A 17,159-nucleotide genomic window follows, 5' to 3' on the forward strand; every position below is an offset into this window, starting at 1 on the left:
CTCTTGCCCATGTCCGAACTTTCAGACATTTCAACATCTTTTTCTAAATCTGACATTGTAGCATGGCATAGACAATTCACGTTTGCAGTTTGAAGAACACCTGCTTGCTTCTGATGATTTCCTTTAGCCGACCAATGAGTGTTTGTTTTATATGACTTATCCAATTACACAAATTTTCGACTAGATGTGGATGGAGCCAATGATCTGCATTAGATGGTGCACATGATGTGAAATAAATATTTATAAACATTAAACCGAAGCCAAGAGTAACGAGTAACGTTTGTTTAAAAAAAAAGAAAGGAATAGAAAGTACAGATACTTGTGTGAAAATGTAATGAGTAGAACTCAGAAGTAGAAAGAAAAATAAGTAATTGAGTAAAGTATAGATACATAAAAAGTGTATATAAGTACAGTAAAGAAGTATTTGTACTTCATTACTTGACACCTCTGCTGATTTAGCAGACTAAGTCTGAAAAGTTTTTTTTGAAAATTTAAAGCTCAAATCTTAACACTGGGTTACAGGTGTAATGCAACTTATGATATTATCAGATAGGAGCCTAAAAGAAACATGCTTTTAAAAAGAAAGCCAGCATGCTTGAGATCTACCTGTCAAACAAGTGGATCAATCTAAAGTTACGTTGTTTTACCAGAGCGGAAGTCACCTCTCTATCAAATATTAAAGCCTGCAGGAGTAAGGAGAGGTATCTCACTCAGCTGCATTTGTGGCATAACTGAAGCAGAAGGTGTGGCTTTGTTTCTAAGTTTAGTGGCTTGAAATGCAGAAGTGAAGGTCCTGTCACCCCAGGTCGTTGAAGTGTCACTAACATTATTCTATCGCCAAAAAAAAAACGCCTTACAAAGAGTCCTTCTGTTTTTTTTTTGTTGCTTTTTTTGTCTCAGTTAAATGCTAATCTACCAATATCAATGTCAAAGGTCAATTTTTAAATTAATTTAAACATATTTGTGTGTTAATGTTTATTTGTAAAGGGTTAGGGTTGAACACCTTTGAGTTGATTTTTTTTTTTTATTACTGTTTAAAAGCTTATTTCTTCATTGCTGGGAAAACTTTTTTTTTTGGCTTTTGGTTTCTTAGTTCATACTTGTGATCTGCTCTGGTCTTGTGGATTTATTTCTGTCAGAGCAATATTTTTCCCACCTTACTTTGTGGTTTTTGTGTTTAGCTCATCTTCATTTGTGTTCATTATGCTGCCCTCATGTGGTCTGCTAAAGATAATCCTTTCCACTTGTAAAGAATTACCAGCGCATTGTGTCAAAGGGCTTTTTATGTGCTAGAGAAGAAGAACATTGAGCTACAGATTATTCTGACCTGCAACTTGGGCAAGACAGTTACAGGGTCATCTCCTGCTTCCAGTAAATCACGCACTCAATGGCGTAAACCACAGATTGAATAAGAAAATTGTCTACGTCAGGACACGGTTTGCACAGTACCCTACTGGCTGCTTTTCTCCACGGACTGCAAGGTAGCATAGGATAAAATCAAGTAACGGTCATTTTAAAAACCTAAGTTTAAATGGCAATTTTTTAAAAAGAAATGTTGTTTAGGCTACAAACACGAGAGAGAACATTTAACCAGTCAGTACTCATCATCCAGAATGGTTTCTATGCTAAGCCATGTTGAAAAGTCAAATGTTAACTCATCTTGGTAACTCGGATATCATATATTTTTTGCTCTTTCCAGTGTAAATTACAACCTGAGTGGGTGTTCATGAGCAATTTTTATGTCAGTTTTGGTATTTACCATATTTACGATACCACATGAAGGCAGCATTATGTTCTCATCAACAGCTGTTCTTAATCCCCTAAATCGTTCACCTGCATTCAATGCCATTCTCCACTCTCATCTCAGGATATAATTATAAATTCACTGTTTTTTATTGCTGATTTCTCCCATTAAACTACCTTTATGCTGCTCATCCTGCGATTCCCTTGTACATAAATTATCTTTATTGTGTATAATTTATGAAGTATTTTAGTTAGTCATACCCTTTACATGGATCCTTTACTAACCTATACCATGTCAAGAAGGTTTCAAAAGAAATTACCAAGTTGAAATAACTGTAGTGGACTCAACAGCTGCCATCCAGAGCTGAAATGGCTGGAAATGAGTCTTTCACATCAGTATTGTGTTTTTTTTTTTGTCTTTCTCCTCTAGTAGATCTTTTTTTCATTCAGGACACATGACAGGGTTTTTGAACATCATCAGACAGTTTAAAGTCAATCAAATGTAAATCTGGACTTTATGACATAAGAAAAATACTTTTTATGTTGGCTGTTCAGTTGCAGACATTCTAGTGGAAATCCTATTTTTGTCCTAACACAGATTCAAGTTCAAAATGTGATGAGCCGAGATTATTGAGGATTTGGATGTGGTAAAAAGGCATAAGTCATCCTAAGGTGAATTGGGTCAAATAATACCAGGCCCTTAAGCAGCTCCCATGAATGCTGTTTTTTCTCAGCATCTCTCTTCTCGTTGCATCATGAAGGAAGTACTGTAGAAAGGTGAGGCCTGAAGTTATGTGGCGTTTGTGATCTCCTGAATGAGATGTAGAAACACTCTTTGGGCCGGATTTATCAAGATCCAATTTTGCGTGCAGTAATTTGCGCTCGCAAACTGGAATTTTGCGCGAGGGGCTGAACCATGGTTTGCGGGTGATTTAACAAGAGCGATTGCGTAACTGGTGGCAGGTGCAAAACTGTAGGAGACGCCCTATTTAAATGATGGTTTTGCGCGTTTTGTGGTTTGCGGCAAAGTAGTTTGTAGTTTCTACAAACTAGTGCATTAAGAAATTTAAATCTTACAGTGATATATAAAGAAAAAACTTTGGCAACCTTTATTCCCTAAGGTGGTATGTGGCTGAATTTCTACTTCACTGCAGTAAAAAAAAAAAAAAAAAAGAAACAGGTGTTTTGTATTGGCCTGTAGAAAAATGCACATACCAAATGGCTCACAAGAAGTGACTGTGGATGAGATTACGCATCCCCGCAGCATTGGCATGTTGCTCCACAGGCGCAGGGGGAGAACCCCGACCCGGTCGGACAGCACTTCGGACAGCACTTCTGAAAAACGAGATTGGGAGATCCCAGCTCTCGCTGCAACCTTACGCTGGAATGACCCAGATGCAAAAAAAGTGCAACGTTGCAAGGAGATTTGTGATATCTGGTATTGCGTGGGTCCTCCTTGTGGCTGGCTCCAAATCCATTCGGAGTTCCCCCAACAGCTCCAAAATGGCAATGCTGGATAAACGACATGTTTTGATGATCGTTTCCTCATTCATTGCAAAAATATTCACACGGAGTGAAAAAATGCGTTCTCTGCGTCTCCTTGCTTCATTTCGATGTCTCCTTCTTGCGACAATAACCGCTGCCATGTGTGCGCAATTACGCATACAGACCATTTGCACCTTCTTTTGAAACGTGTTAAATATAGAGTCAGATACCGTTAGCAAAAATGCTTTCAGGTTTAATAAATCACTTTGCGAGTGCTAAATTAATATATTTACATGTTCTCCTCCAACAAGACGCACTATTGCGTGTAAACGCCCCATATTGCATATTCATTGCAGAAAAAGTACTAAATGGATAAGAGGCGCTATTTAGCACGTTTTAAAGACCAAATCCTTTTAGCACGCTGTTGATAGATCAGTTTGTACATTTTTTAGCGTGCGCAGTGAAATAGCTCACGTTTTTATACACGCAAACCTTTGATAGATCCGGCCCTTTGAGTAATTCTGGTAGGCTGTCACCTCCTGGGAGCGTTTGTTACTCCATGTTTTTTCATATTATGGTCGTTGTCACTACCCGATCCATACCATCAGCTTATCTGCGCATGCGCAACCACATATACATCTGGGTCACCTTCAATTTTATTTTGTAATAAAGCCTTATATTACGTTTTTACACCCCAAAAATAGTAATCGTACTAAACTATAATGTTTTAAAGGTTAATCATGTGCTTCCTGAGAAATAAATACTTCAAAATCCTTTCTGTTTTATCACTCATCTGTGCCCGATCTGTACAGGAAACAGGGTCCTATGCTATTTCCAGGAGCTAACTTATGACGTCAGACAAGCAGTTTAATTGAGAACATGTAAAAAGCATCAAAATTGTCTCAGAAAAAGTAATAAAAAAAATTAAAGATGTGTATTAGCATTCTTTAGTATGTTAAGGATTAAAATAAGTATTTTTAGTACCATAATTACGTTATTTATGGAAACCCGGATGTATATCTGGTTGTGCATGCGCAAATGAGCCGATGGTACGGATTGTGCTTCCTGGAAGGATCGGGAAGCGACAGTTCCCACTGGGTTACTGTATAGAGCCACGCAGCCTTACAATTAGCTTTGAAACCATTTACAGAAATTGTTTTGATGAGGGATGAGGTAGGGATTTTTTTAGATATTTTAGCTCACTTTTATTTTACAGGTTTTGTTTACAAGTCTAGTAGAGGTCTGGCAATAACTTTCTAAAATGTTTGGTTAATCATAATGTACCAAATATGTATACCAATGTATAAGTATATTTGCTTATTAATGAAACCACCATTGGAAGAATGTATATATATATTTACTCATTATTTGTGTCTCACATTAAAATTGTGACCAAAACATAGGAAAACTGTAGCATGGCACCATACTCCTCACACTGCTATACAGTATAGGTTTGTGCCCCACCACTGAGTTCATAGCACAGGCAGGCACTCAGACACTTTACTATGCGTGCTGCAGGAGTCAAAGAGGCTACTTTGCCTTGCAAAACGATGATTCACAAATTTGCAATCACAACTATTTATTTGTTTTTGCAGCAAACCCACGCCCCTGTGAGAAAACACATAACTCTTCACAGAGACCAAATGTGCTTAGATCCAAGTACAATAAAGCTTCCCTCTAATTCCAACATTTCTGTAACACATTTCTGTATATTTAAAGTAGCATGAAGGAAGTGCCTATGATAAGGCTTATTAATTAAATACTATAGAAAAAAAGGGATACTTCCACAGCGTATTCTAACTTTATACCAGGAAGTGCTTTATAAGCCTTTGCATAAAAAAACGAGGACACACAACTGGGAAAACTATACAGTTAAAAGGAGAAATATACGTAAGTGTGGACGATTCACCTTTAAACACTGCAGCTGAGACTTGTCCCATCAAACACACTGACAATGATGTGACAAACTCTGTAAACAGTAGTTAAAATATGCTACTGTAGATAATGCAGGCCTGATTTAGCCAGCAGATCCACTCTGCCTGAATGATACTCTAACTGATGCACTGATGGCTATACAAGCTAACCCTATTAGGCTTCATTAATCATAAAAAGCGCCCTTCATCATTTTTTTCCCACACATGTTTAATTTTCTAAGTGTTTAGAGATTTTACAAGAACAGTAATTTGAAGTGAGGTGTGCAAATCCTTATTTCTTCATGGTGATTAAAGTGTCAACAGCAAATCTGTTTCCCACAAAGCAACAAAAGGCCGGTGAAGAGGAAGTGAAAGTTATTAGGTGATCTAGCTGAAGCATGTGAATGTTAATAGCCTAAATGTGTTGTTGTGCTGCGTATTTTCCATGGCTGTGTCTTGTTGTTCAGGTAAGCCCAGAATATCAGCTGCTACATGTTGTGAGCAGTGCAAGAAAAGCAAGCTTCAGGAAGATTCATACTATTTTTAACAACAGCTTCTAATGCAAAACAATCAAACTTCAATCCTAGAGATTCTAAAGTCTAAAGCATGTACTGAGTAATAAGTTATCAATCAAGTTGAGTATTTGAGAGGAAATGGAGGAGGAAGCATATGATCTGTGCTCTTAATAAGTGTGTAAGTTTGAAACAGTCAGAGACATTTCATGCACTGACACTCACAGCCAGACAGGGAAGTAAATGTTTTTTTTATATATATATATATATAACACAAGGAGGAAACTCACCATCATGTTCCATGTTTTGGTCCAGGGGGGAGTATGAATAGGAGTGTGAGCTGATCCTCGCTTCTTCCCGACACACTCGACCTCTGTGCCACCCACCCTCCACTAACTCGCCTCCTCCCAGCTCTCCGACTCTGTACGTCTCCTGTGCTTTCTCTCCTCCCTCTGCCTCAGTGCGATTCCCTCCTTCTTTCCCCCGCTCCCTCCCTCCCTGTTTCCAGCCTCTGTGTGCTGCTCCTCCTTCCCTCCACTTGCTCTGATGAAGAGCATTAAAAGTTAATGTTTGTTTCCATCTCAGGCCCTCGCTCTCTCCTTCCTGCCCTCATCTGATACGTCTCATCCTGCATCTCATCCATCTTCCCGACTGTCAAGGATTTTCCTACTTGCTCATTTCTCCAAGTTTATGTATTTGTGTTTCCCCCTAACAAATGAAATTTCAAAGTGACATAGAAAGAATAAGAAATAATCAGACACTTTCAGGGATGAACAGGGAGTGTGGTGCACTGCAAAGTTAAGGTTATTTACTTGTCATGTTCCAGCAAAAGCTTTCAATGTATTATAGCTATCAATGAATTGACTGACTAAAGGGGGCTAAATATATGTCCAAATTACTTAGTCAAAATATTTTAAAACTAATGCACAATTTTTGCACCCAGTTTACAAAAAAGTTTTACTTTGTGTCCAACTATCCTGTTAATCAAAAATAAAGACACTTTAAAAGGTGTACAGGTTTGGCTTAAAGGTATTGATGACAATCTTTTATTTCCGGGTGGATCATCTAAATAAGTGGTCCTCCTAATTGTCAATCAGTCTGGTGATATGTTTACGTAAGGCCGTCCTACGTGCTCGTCCCTTTAGCTACTGTATCGTTTTCTTCGCATGCAAGCTTTTCTCACCGCGGTTCTTTGAAAATGGCCGAGGGTCGTAGGGGAACAAGTGTCTACAAAGTGTATTAGAAGAAAAGAAAGGTAAGCCTGTAAAAGCTATGAGAACAGCAACATTTAAACAGAGCGTGCACGTGGAGAAATGGGCTCGTGCACGCTCTTACACGAGTTTAATAGGCGTTCCCTATCAGACGCAGGTACAGGGTTGTACATGTGAATGTTTTTTTAGAGTGGAGAGGGTGGATCTTTTAAAACATTCAAGAAAATCCGTTCTATTAATACCATTAATAGAACGGACAAGCATTTAACAGGTAGGTATACTTTTGTAAGGTACTGGATCGTTTTTCAAATGTTTTATCAAAAAGCAAAGTACTCATTTCATATTTTTATATTTTCTTACCCAGATTAATTAGATCTATGACACTGAAACTGTATTTTGTAATTGCTTCTTTTTGTTATATGTAAATAGTTTTTATGAATTACATTACAGTTTGTGTTTTGCTTTATGTTTTGTGTTAACTGAATTATTTAACATTACACAGATCTCCCCCTGTATTAACTAACGCTCAAATATGGCAAAATATAAACAACAATGCGTAAAAATCAACATCAAATCGATGTTATTATATAGATTTTCGATAAGATTATATGTGTATTTATCTCTATTATCTTGTGTAGTTGGATGTGTATATATATATATATATATATATATAAAACTGTAACGAGAGTGTGGGGAGTGGAGTTGTTTTTTATAATTACATCAGATATTACATCAGAGGTATCTTGTTGCAGCACATTTGGTGTCAGTTTACTTCGTAAACAAAACCTCTTTCATATTGTTTTAGTCTGATTGTTGCTTAGTAACACAATAAGCTTATATCTAAACACTAAGGCACCCTTAATGACAAAAATAAACAAAACACACACTGAACACAGATTAAATGAGCACAACATCTGCACAAATTGCCACACCAGCTAATCAATGCTCAGAGACTCTTGAGAAAGACACAAGCCTCAAAACATAAGAGATTCCAGCCGGAACAGATAGATGGTTGCTTTTAATTTTCATTCCAACACAAACAACCTAAAAACACTGTTGGGTGAAATTCGATACCATTAGGACCAATTTGCCCAAATATTGATGATCCTGGCCAAGCTTGGTTTAACACAAAATGGGTGCATTAGGATGGGTTTGACCTTCTATATTGGCTTAGGGATTCACAGCAATAAATGGCTTATGGTTTAAGTTAACTTCTGTCCTCTTAAGAGCATTTTTAATCAGGCAATATTCTGTTAACTGGTGAGATTTCTCAGTTCACATAGAAGATTCTGATTACATGAACTAACAGGTTCTATGACTAACTAAATTTCGTATTGGTGGCGGTTATATGGATGTCCAGATCTGATATTGATCTCAAAAATTGGTCTAATATTAATGAAAACACTTATATCAAAATACATTGTCCTGCATCTAAAATATTTAATATTAGAAACATTTAGCCTCTAATCAATGTTTATGTAACCCATTTGTTAATAATACATAGGTCAGATTGTTGTTGCCTATTGTCACTGTTATAAATATATTTGATCACGCCTTTTCTAACGCTCTACCATATAAAATAAGTGATAAAAGCATGTGTAACTCATTTTGATATCATCTTTGGTCAAATATCAGTCAACACTCAATATCGTTATTGCATCGGAAATGAACAATTTCTATGGTGACGCCTCTATTACTAAAGTTACTTTGATTTATAGAATTTCACTCAGATAAAAATAAGTACAAACAGAATAAATCTATAGTATGGCAAACTTATTTTCTTTAGATGCACACACTTCATTTCGGTGGTACATTCAAAACCTAAAAGTCCTCCAACTTATTGGAAGTCCCTGTTACATGGACCCAACTTGGGCAGCAACTGATAACAAATTAATTAATCTGTTTATTTTTTTGATTAATTGATTTATAATCGGATAGCAAAAGGTTCCTTAAGGAAGATTTGGGAAGTTAGACTACATGAAAATAAACCAGTTCCCCTAACTGGGGACAGACATTGAGAATTAGCCTTAGCTAAAATGTTGTAGTGTGTGACATGATGCATGAAACATACTTGTCCCTATCAAATAAACGAATAAATAAAAAATAAATAAATAAAACTTGAGAGTTCAGGGTAGAGCATTCTGACAGACGAAAAACATTTTTATCTTAAAAGCTAAATCTTTACATATTTCTTTGACACTTTTGGTATAATTACATTGCTCTGTCAGCTAAAGGCACATTTTAGAGTCTCTATAGTCTAGTTAGCGATTAATCAATTATTTTAGTAATCGCTCAATCACAATTAATGCGATTAATTGTTTCAGCCCTAGACCCAACTAAATTTTTTTGTGGGAGAAGCATGGTTTCTGTCTTAGCGATTGTGTGTTTTATAAGTGTGTCTGTGTGTGTGTGTTGGGGGTGCTTGAGAGCTGATGTGAACACTTTTACACTATCTAAAGTAAGACAGACATAATGTCCACACACCCATTAGGTTATTGACTGCATAAGAGCAGCTATACACAGTAAAGCTCAGAGCTACTTCCCTTTCATCAGTCAGTGTAATTGCTGGATCTACTGCAGCTTCCAGTTCCCTTTCTTCAATTATTTTTCGCTCTTTTTTAACTTCCATTCACTCATTGAATCTATATCTCTAATCTCTACACCGGTTTCCTAAGATGTGAAAAACTTGGCGCTGTTGTTCTTGTCTTTTTTTCAGTGGCACCAGCGCTTCTAATCAACCCACTATGTCAGCATGACATTTCCATTACGCACAAACATGCATTTATTATATGAGCGCATCATTATAGGGGGCTGAGCAGAGTTGAGTTAACATCCTGCTCATTTGCTGCTGAGGCGTTTTTATAAATATTAATAGAGTTAAAGGCTTAGTAAGTAACCACAGAGTTACTGATAGACTGATGAAGGAGGAGATAAGACGAAAGCGAGACTTTGACTTTTTAAGCATTTCTGCAAGGCAACTCTTGACAAAAGGAAGAAACAACTGGCTTATCAATGTCATTGTTACCCTCCTCTAAGGAAAAACACAAAAGGGGAGTTGTTTTGATCCTAGAAAACATCAACTAGGTCACCCGGTGATTAAAAAGAACAGCTTTTTTTTAATTCTACCAGTTAATGTGATATTTTATTGTATCAATTGTGTCTAAAAACAGGTCAAGACTTAATAGACATTACAGTGATTACTGAATGTTTGGAACCTACTATGTAAAAGCATTCTTTATCGCATTTCTTCTTTAAAATAGAGTTATATTATATTATATTAAATAAACATATAGCAGCCAGAGAAATGCTTCGTATCCTCTTCAGTTTTGAAAATTGGGGATGAGCTATTTTAAATAAAAAAGAGATAACAATTTGGTTCACTGGACAGTGTAAAGTTTTCAGTTTTACTGCTGATCAAATTAATCTTAACATGAGCTTTTTTCTGTATTCCTTTATTAGCTCCTCTCATAGAAATGTGTCACTGGCACACTTGTTTATTGTTTCTCTAATGTTGACACAGTGCCAAAAAAAAGCATTAGCACCTTTAAAGCTTTATTTATTAATGGAACAAGGGACCAAAACTAGAGTTGTTTTAATTTGGTGATATTGAAGGATTTATAGGCATGAATGGCCTATTTTAAGGTCAGGCCCTGAGCTGTTGATTTGGATATAGGAAAAACAGTAACTAATAACAGATATCTGGAAATTCTCCATCAAGATTTTCTAGTAAGAAAATGATGGTTGCATTAATTACTGTAAATCATCTAAGTTCTAGAAATGCAAGGGAGCCCCCAAACCATCACACTACCACCACCATGTTTGACTGTGATAGCATGATATTCTTTCCATTTGTAGAGGTACTACAAATGAAGCTGGACACTCACCTTTAAAAAGTTCTACTGTGACTTGAGGGTAGGTTTCATATGCCATAAATGTTCAGATATAATTACACTTTAAGTATCAGCAACTAATTCCATCCATCCATCTTCTCCCACTTATCCAATCAGAGTCAGTTGGGGCCGGTGCATATCTCTTGCAGTATATGTGTGAAAGGCGGGGTACACCCTGGACAGATCCCAAGTCCGTCAGAGGGCAACACATAGACACACAACCATACACGCACACACTCTCACAATTAAGAACAATTTAGAGAAGCCAATAAACCTAACAGTCATGTGTTTGGACTGCGGGAGGAAGGCGGAGTACCCAGAGAGAACCCACACATACACAGAGAGAACATGGACACTGCATGCAGAAAGACCCTGGACCTGGAATCAAACCCAGAACCTTCTTACTGCAAGGCAACAGCGCAACAAAACCTGCAACTGATTCCTCCAACAGAAAATATTTTTTGTCTTGCTCTAAGAGTGGCAGAGGAAAAAAATACAATTATTACAAACTGAAGAAAGTAAAAGGGACAATGACAGACAAACAATTTGCCGGTCCAAGAAAAACCCTTCAGTCAACAGACAGGCTACCAATAAGCTTTTTGAGTTCTAAATGTCTTGGACTAAAGGTACAAATGGGAACTATTTTCTTTCAAGAGCAATGAGGTATGAAGATGTGACGTTTTTTTTTTTTGTTTGTTTTTTTGTAACTATATGGACACTTATTTACTCCTAGTGTTTTACAGTGGTATGTGGGTTTATTTACCCCAAAACTAGATATTTATAGACATTATAAATTCTCACTATCTGACATAATTCCCTTTTTAGGCCACTCATCATAACCAAAATTAGTTCTGGGAAGGAATTCTTTTTCTTTTTTTTTTTTTAAAGTCAGATGGCCACACATATTTCCTTACTGCAGTGTTACCCCTTAGAATTGACCTTAATACTGTCCTATATGACTTGGTTCAAACATTTTTGACTGTCTTCCCACAGCTTTTCACAACAGATTGCTGTGATTATGGCCCATTCCTCCCATCAGAACTGGTGTAAATGAGTCTTGTCTGCTCTCCACCTTGCTAAAAGATACCTTTCAAATCTAGCTCACAAATTTAATGAGGGACTGAGATCTAGTATTTTGTGTTGGACACTGAAAGCATAGACTTATAATCTTATGGTTTTTCCTGAATTGCTAAATGGCATAGCAGCCTTTAGGAAAAAAAACTGTTTAAAAAAATGTATTTATCTCATTATTCTGGAATTTAGCAAACAGAAACTTTTGTTAAACCTAACTCATCTAAAGAAATTATGAGTTTGATTTAACCCCAAACTGTATATTAAAATCTGGTTTCAACAACAAAAACCAATATAAATGGTTTCAATTTCTACAATACCAGAGGTGATTAAAGATCTGAAGTTGAACTGTGAGCTAAACATGTTGAAATGAATAGTTTTATAAGGTTTCTGTTTCGGAGCTGAGCTTTACCTCAGAGACTTAAACAGAAGCCATAATGCAGGCTAAGGATAGAGCGTGTGTGGGAAGTGAGGGGTAAAGAGCTGCTATCTGCACAACACAATATTTTAACAAGTAGTGATTGCCGACTCAAAAGGGCTGTAATCTATGTTATTTTGGAAGGATACCCAAATGGAACCGAGCTCTTTTTTGTCTTCTCTGCAGCTCTCTCCTCCTCCTACATAATAACCACATTCATGCATTCTTTTTTTTTGTTCTTGGCTTCATTTTTTATTTAATTTTTGCTTCTGCTCTTTAACTTTCTTCAATCTTCATTTTTTCTATACATTTTGATCCATTTGTTCTTTCCATCAATCTTTTTTTGCTGGTGCCTTTTATTTCCCTCTAATTAACAGTAGATAGAGATTTGAGGAAGGCATCCATCTGGAGGATAATCTGTTATCAAGAAGGAGCAGCAAAATGCCATCTATGCCTCATTGATCTTTAGACCTGAAAATATGTAAACTAATGAAAGCAAAAATGTTCTAATGCAGAAAGAATAACAAGGCAATGTTGCCTCTAGCTTTGTAAGCTTGTGCAGTCCTCTAAACAGGATCTTTATAGTTTATCTTGCATCTGAGTGCAGCAGCAATTTAAAATGTTAGCTTATAAAATTAGACAAAGAGCTTTTACCTTCATAATCAGATGGAAGGTACCAGGGGAATTTGCAAATCTCTTTTGTGCACAGTTGATGATATTTTCCTTTCTTTTATTTAAATAAGACAGAAGAACTTTATCATTTGCAGAGGTGTCAAAAGTATTTATATTTATTACTTAACTAGAAGTATAAATCCTACTATTTAAAAACACTTTTTTTTACTCCATTAAAGGTGTAAAAGTACCATCTTTAAAAGTTCTTAAAGTATGAAATAAAAGTAATGCAAGAAATAAAAAAAATAAGGACAGATGCTTTACTGCACTACCTTATTAAGGGTACATTTTTTCTACATTTCTAGACGATAACCTCCTTATACTTAATTTTCTTACTTTTATACCTAATGGTAACAGTGACAAATATAACTTTGGATCATCTTAAAAAAACAAAACATTTATTTTGGTGCAGCACTGAATCCAACCACAAAGAAATTAACTGTCTGGATGAAACAAATTATTTTGACGATTTTATTTTTTTTTAATACCAAAAATGCCTTAACAAGAAATGAGCTTCACTGAAACAAAACTAATGAGTCTTTTTTTAAATGTAAGAAGTAGAAAGTAGAGATAATTGCAAAAATATTTAAGGAGTAGAAGTAAAAATTTGTCTAAAAAAATAATTACTCCAGTAAAGTATAGATACATTTTGTAACAAAGTATTTGTATTTTCTTACTTGACACCTCAGATAATTTCAGCTGAAATGCTGTAGTGAATTTATTTTCTAAGGAGAATTTTTTATCCATGTAGTCATCTCATACATGCAATCCCTTGAAAAACAGTAAAAAAAATGTTTTAGGGTTTCATTTAGAAGGTGAAGCTCCCATCTTGTATTGATCCATTTATCTATTTTAGTTGAAATTAAAATGGCTTTCAACCATTGAAACCTTCAAACCTAGCTCCTACCATTTTTAAAACATATTAATTTGTTATATAATGTTTACAGTATGTTAGTACCTCCTTAATAATGAGGAACATTTGTTCAGCATATTAAACCCCTTCACAAACGATATAAATAAATTTTGCATTTTATTTTGAAGATTTAAAGCTATAGTGGAGGATTTTAGCGAACTTTTGAAAAGATCCGCCCTCTTCACCTTAAAAGAAAATGCACAATCCTGTACCCGCTCCTGAGAGGGAATGACTATTAAACATGTGCGAGAGCATGCAGAAGCCCATTTTTCCTCATGCACCCTCTGTTCAAAAGTTTAAGGAGATTTGCAATTTTTCCTCTATGTCAAACTCACCACCAGTTAGTGAAAATGGGGACGAACACTTAGGACTGCCTTGTGTAAACATATCAGCAGAATGATAGACAGTTAGGAGGACCACTTATTTTGATGATCCACCCTGAAAAAGAACATCCTCCACTATACCGTTAAGGCTCTTTAAGTCTGAAAAAAAAAAGGTGAGGCTGAATCACAGTTGTTTTCTAAGTGAAGCTCCCCAAGTCGGAGTTGGTTTGAGGAGCCTTGTTATCAGCTGGTGTTGGCCCTTTGTGTTTCACCAAGTCCAAAATCAGCACAATCCCTCTTTTAATTAGGTTTATGGAAATGCTCATCTTTTTTTTTTTGTTTTTAGCAGGACATGTCACGCTGCCAGCAGCATAAATACCTGCAGGGAGTGGCAGCCTAGTGGTGAGGGCATCAGTAAGTGAGTAGAATCCTGAGGTTCTGAGTTTGAGCCCCACTCCCACAGACTCTCTGCACAAGACCCTTAACCCCACACTGCTCCCTGGGTGCCCCACAATGACAGCCCTCTGCTCCCCAAGGGGATGGTTTAAATGCACAGGTTAATTTCTCCAATGTGAGACCAAAAAAGTTCAATTATTATATTATTAATGGATATGTTATCACTTTGCTAAGCAAAGTCATTGTGCTTAAATATCACAAAGAATCTACAGAATATTGTAAAGAGGAAAAAGACGCCCCAAGATCCAACAATGTGAGAAATGACACTATTACCAGTTAACCATTCACACGGCGCACTGGTTCAGTAATTCATGAAAATGATGCATTAAATTTACTGTACAAAACATGATCTCACATGCCTCAGTAGTTTCATCTTTTTGTTCTAGAAAGGATTGTTACTTTAAGTTAAAAGTTTCTAGAAAACCTATTATTTTTGTTACCTCTAAGTCATTTTGCACCAAATATTCAAAACATAAAAATAAAGCAGCGAAATAAAGCAGTCTATTCAATTAATCTAAAGATCATATGCATTTTAAATTTTAAACTATACTACTGTATTGAACTTATATGCTAAAGTATTTAAAATGACACCAAATACTAACCTGACAACAGCCAGATGCATGTCTGGGCGGAGCGAGACATGCATCTGGCTGTTGTTAGGTTAACCAAATACGCCCTTTTAGTGAATGCCTTCCAAAAAGATCAGAGTATAATAATGAGGAAATAGCGCCCCCTTCTGTTTTTTCAAAGAGCTACTTAAATATTTTAAATTGCTGACAAAATATAAAAGAAAGTTCAACATTTTTAACTAAGATTTTTAAAAAATGTTGCCCATGCAGTATTAAGGTTAGACATATTAAATATTAAAAACTTTTAATATTTTGGGACTGTGTATGAAAGGATTAGTAAGAAACATACACAACTATATTTAAACTTAGTCTTTTTTAGGCCTTCAAACTATATAACTTAAATGTTAGAAGCAAAAAAAAAAGTAGCTTTGGACATCTAGTTTTCTATCTCCTTGACTCTGCAACCATTTCCTGCAATTACAGCTGAAACATAAACACCCAATACTTCCTGTGTAAGAGTGGCAGAAGAAGTAAAAACTTCCCCATGACAGTAATGCTTTAATGGATAAATCAGACTGCAGAATATGGAGGATCTCATAAGAAAAAGCAGTGCATTATGATGATATCAACACATCAGCGATGGTGGTAAATGGATGCAAGGCTTCAGAATGAGGCTAAAGTAGTGGAGATGGCTTATAGGAAGTGGTTTCAACCACTGACACAATAGATAGGCCGGTTTGCGCTCTGCAGCAATGGGCAGAAGGCTGCAAAACTGTCACACTGACATTTAAGAAAGATGCCGAGGACTGACAGGTGGTTAAAACCATCGCATACACCGCTGGTGCATTTGTCTTTTTTTTTTTTCTTAAGTTAATTTAATACCCGCCCATAGACCCCGCACCGCTTTACTGTACCGCCTGCCTGCACACATATTTCATGCACATAAAACAGTGTAAAAGCATTAATTTAAGTGGAATATCTCAGCTTAGTATAAAGTTTACATTTATGAAAAACTTTAATTATATCTATATAACAAGAAATCACACCAGCTTTAAACTAGAAGAGTCTTAAAGTTAATGCAAAATGTGAAATATAAGCATAAAGGAAGTAACTTAAAATAATCCATAAAGACAAGCAAGGATTCTGGTGTCATATAACAATATCTATCAGGGGCCGCCTACCTGAGCGGGCTCCCCGGAGCCTGCCTAACACTCTGGAGCGAAATCCTGAGGTGTCACTTTGTGAGCGATGCCTGGGAAGAGGCATGAGCGGTGCAAAGCGCTTCATCTCTGGGTAGGTGTCCCCTTCCTCATCCTCCATGGTGTCCTCAGTTAGTCCGCCAGGGGAGAATCAATAAAGTGAAGCTTCTCATGCACATGCAGGGGCCACACTGGGCCCCTCCTACTCACTCTCTACAAACTTGGCTTGCCCTTCTTCTTCTTTTTTTTTTTTTTTTTGACACGTGTTCAAGCATCTTCTTTATCTTTTTGTTTTTACAACTACAGTTTTAAACCTTACAAAACCTAAAAAAATGTATTAAGAAGTGTTCTTTATGGCCTAATTGTATCCCATCATAAATTTAATCCCTGTTCAGACAATTCAAATATCACAATTTTCAGTCTAAAAATACCTACCGGTACACAATGGTAGAATGTAAAAGCAAAATTGTAGAAAATGTTCAAATCACAGTGAGTTTTGATTTTAAACGCTAGGTGTCGCTAATTCACCGCTCTAAGCGTCCATATAAACATTGAGCCCTGCTCGAAGAGGTAAGTGCTGAGACGTCTCACTCCCATCCATTTTAAAGCACCATTTTGTTTTCATTGTACATTTTAATTTCCTAGTGTCACAGTAGATCAAAAAATAAAATAAAAGAGATAACAAAGTGCTCTAGAGAGAAACAATGGTCTTACCTGCAAAGAATCAAATGAAACAAGTTAATATTATTATAAGTATATATATATATATATATATATATATATA

The 17,159-nt window shown here is 36.2% G+C and overlaps 1 protein-coding gene across 3 annotated transcripts in view; it reads right to left on the reverse strand.

Moving 5' to 3' along the window:
- Positions 1-16,501, reverse strand: part of phactr2 (phosphatase and actin regulator 2) — a 66,969-nt gene extending 50,468 nt beyond the window's left edge. For 2 of the 3 annotated variants that reach the window (XM_015385798.1, XM_015385797.1), the window contains exon 1: positions 16,358-16,501. In XM_015385798.1, coding sequence (XP_015241284.1) covers positions 16,358-16,496 — 139 coding nt within the window. In that variant the 5' untranslated portion in view covers positions 16,497-16,501. Of the gene's footprint in view, positions 1-5,943; positions 6,061-16,357 lie in introns of those variants that run through there. The other variant, XM_015385800.1, reaches the window with a different exon arrangement.
- Between the last annotated feature and the right edge of the window lie 658 nt (positions 16,502-17,159).

Source organism: Cyprinodon variegatus, unplaced genomic scaffold (genome assembly GCF_000732505.1).
Source record: "Cyprinodon variegatus isolate N-32 unplaced genomic scaffold, C_variegatus-1.0 Scaffold348, whole genome shotgun sequence".
NCBI classification, from domain to species: domain Eukaryota; kingdom Metazoa; phylum Chordata; class Actinopteri; order Cyprinodontiformes; family Cyprinodontidae; genus Cyprinodon; species Cyprinodon variegatus.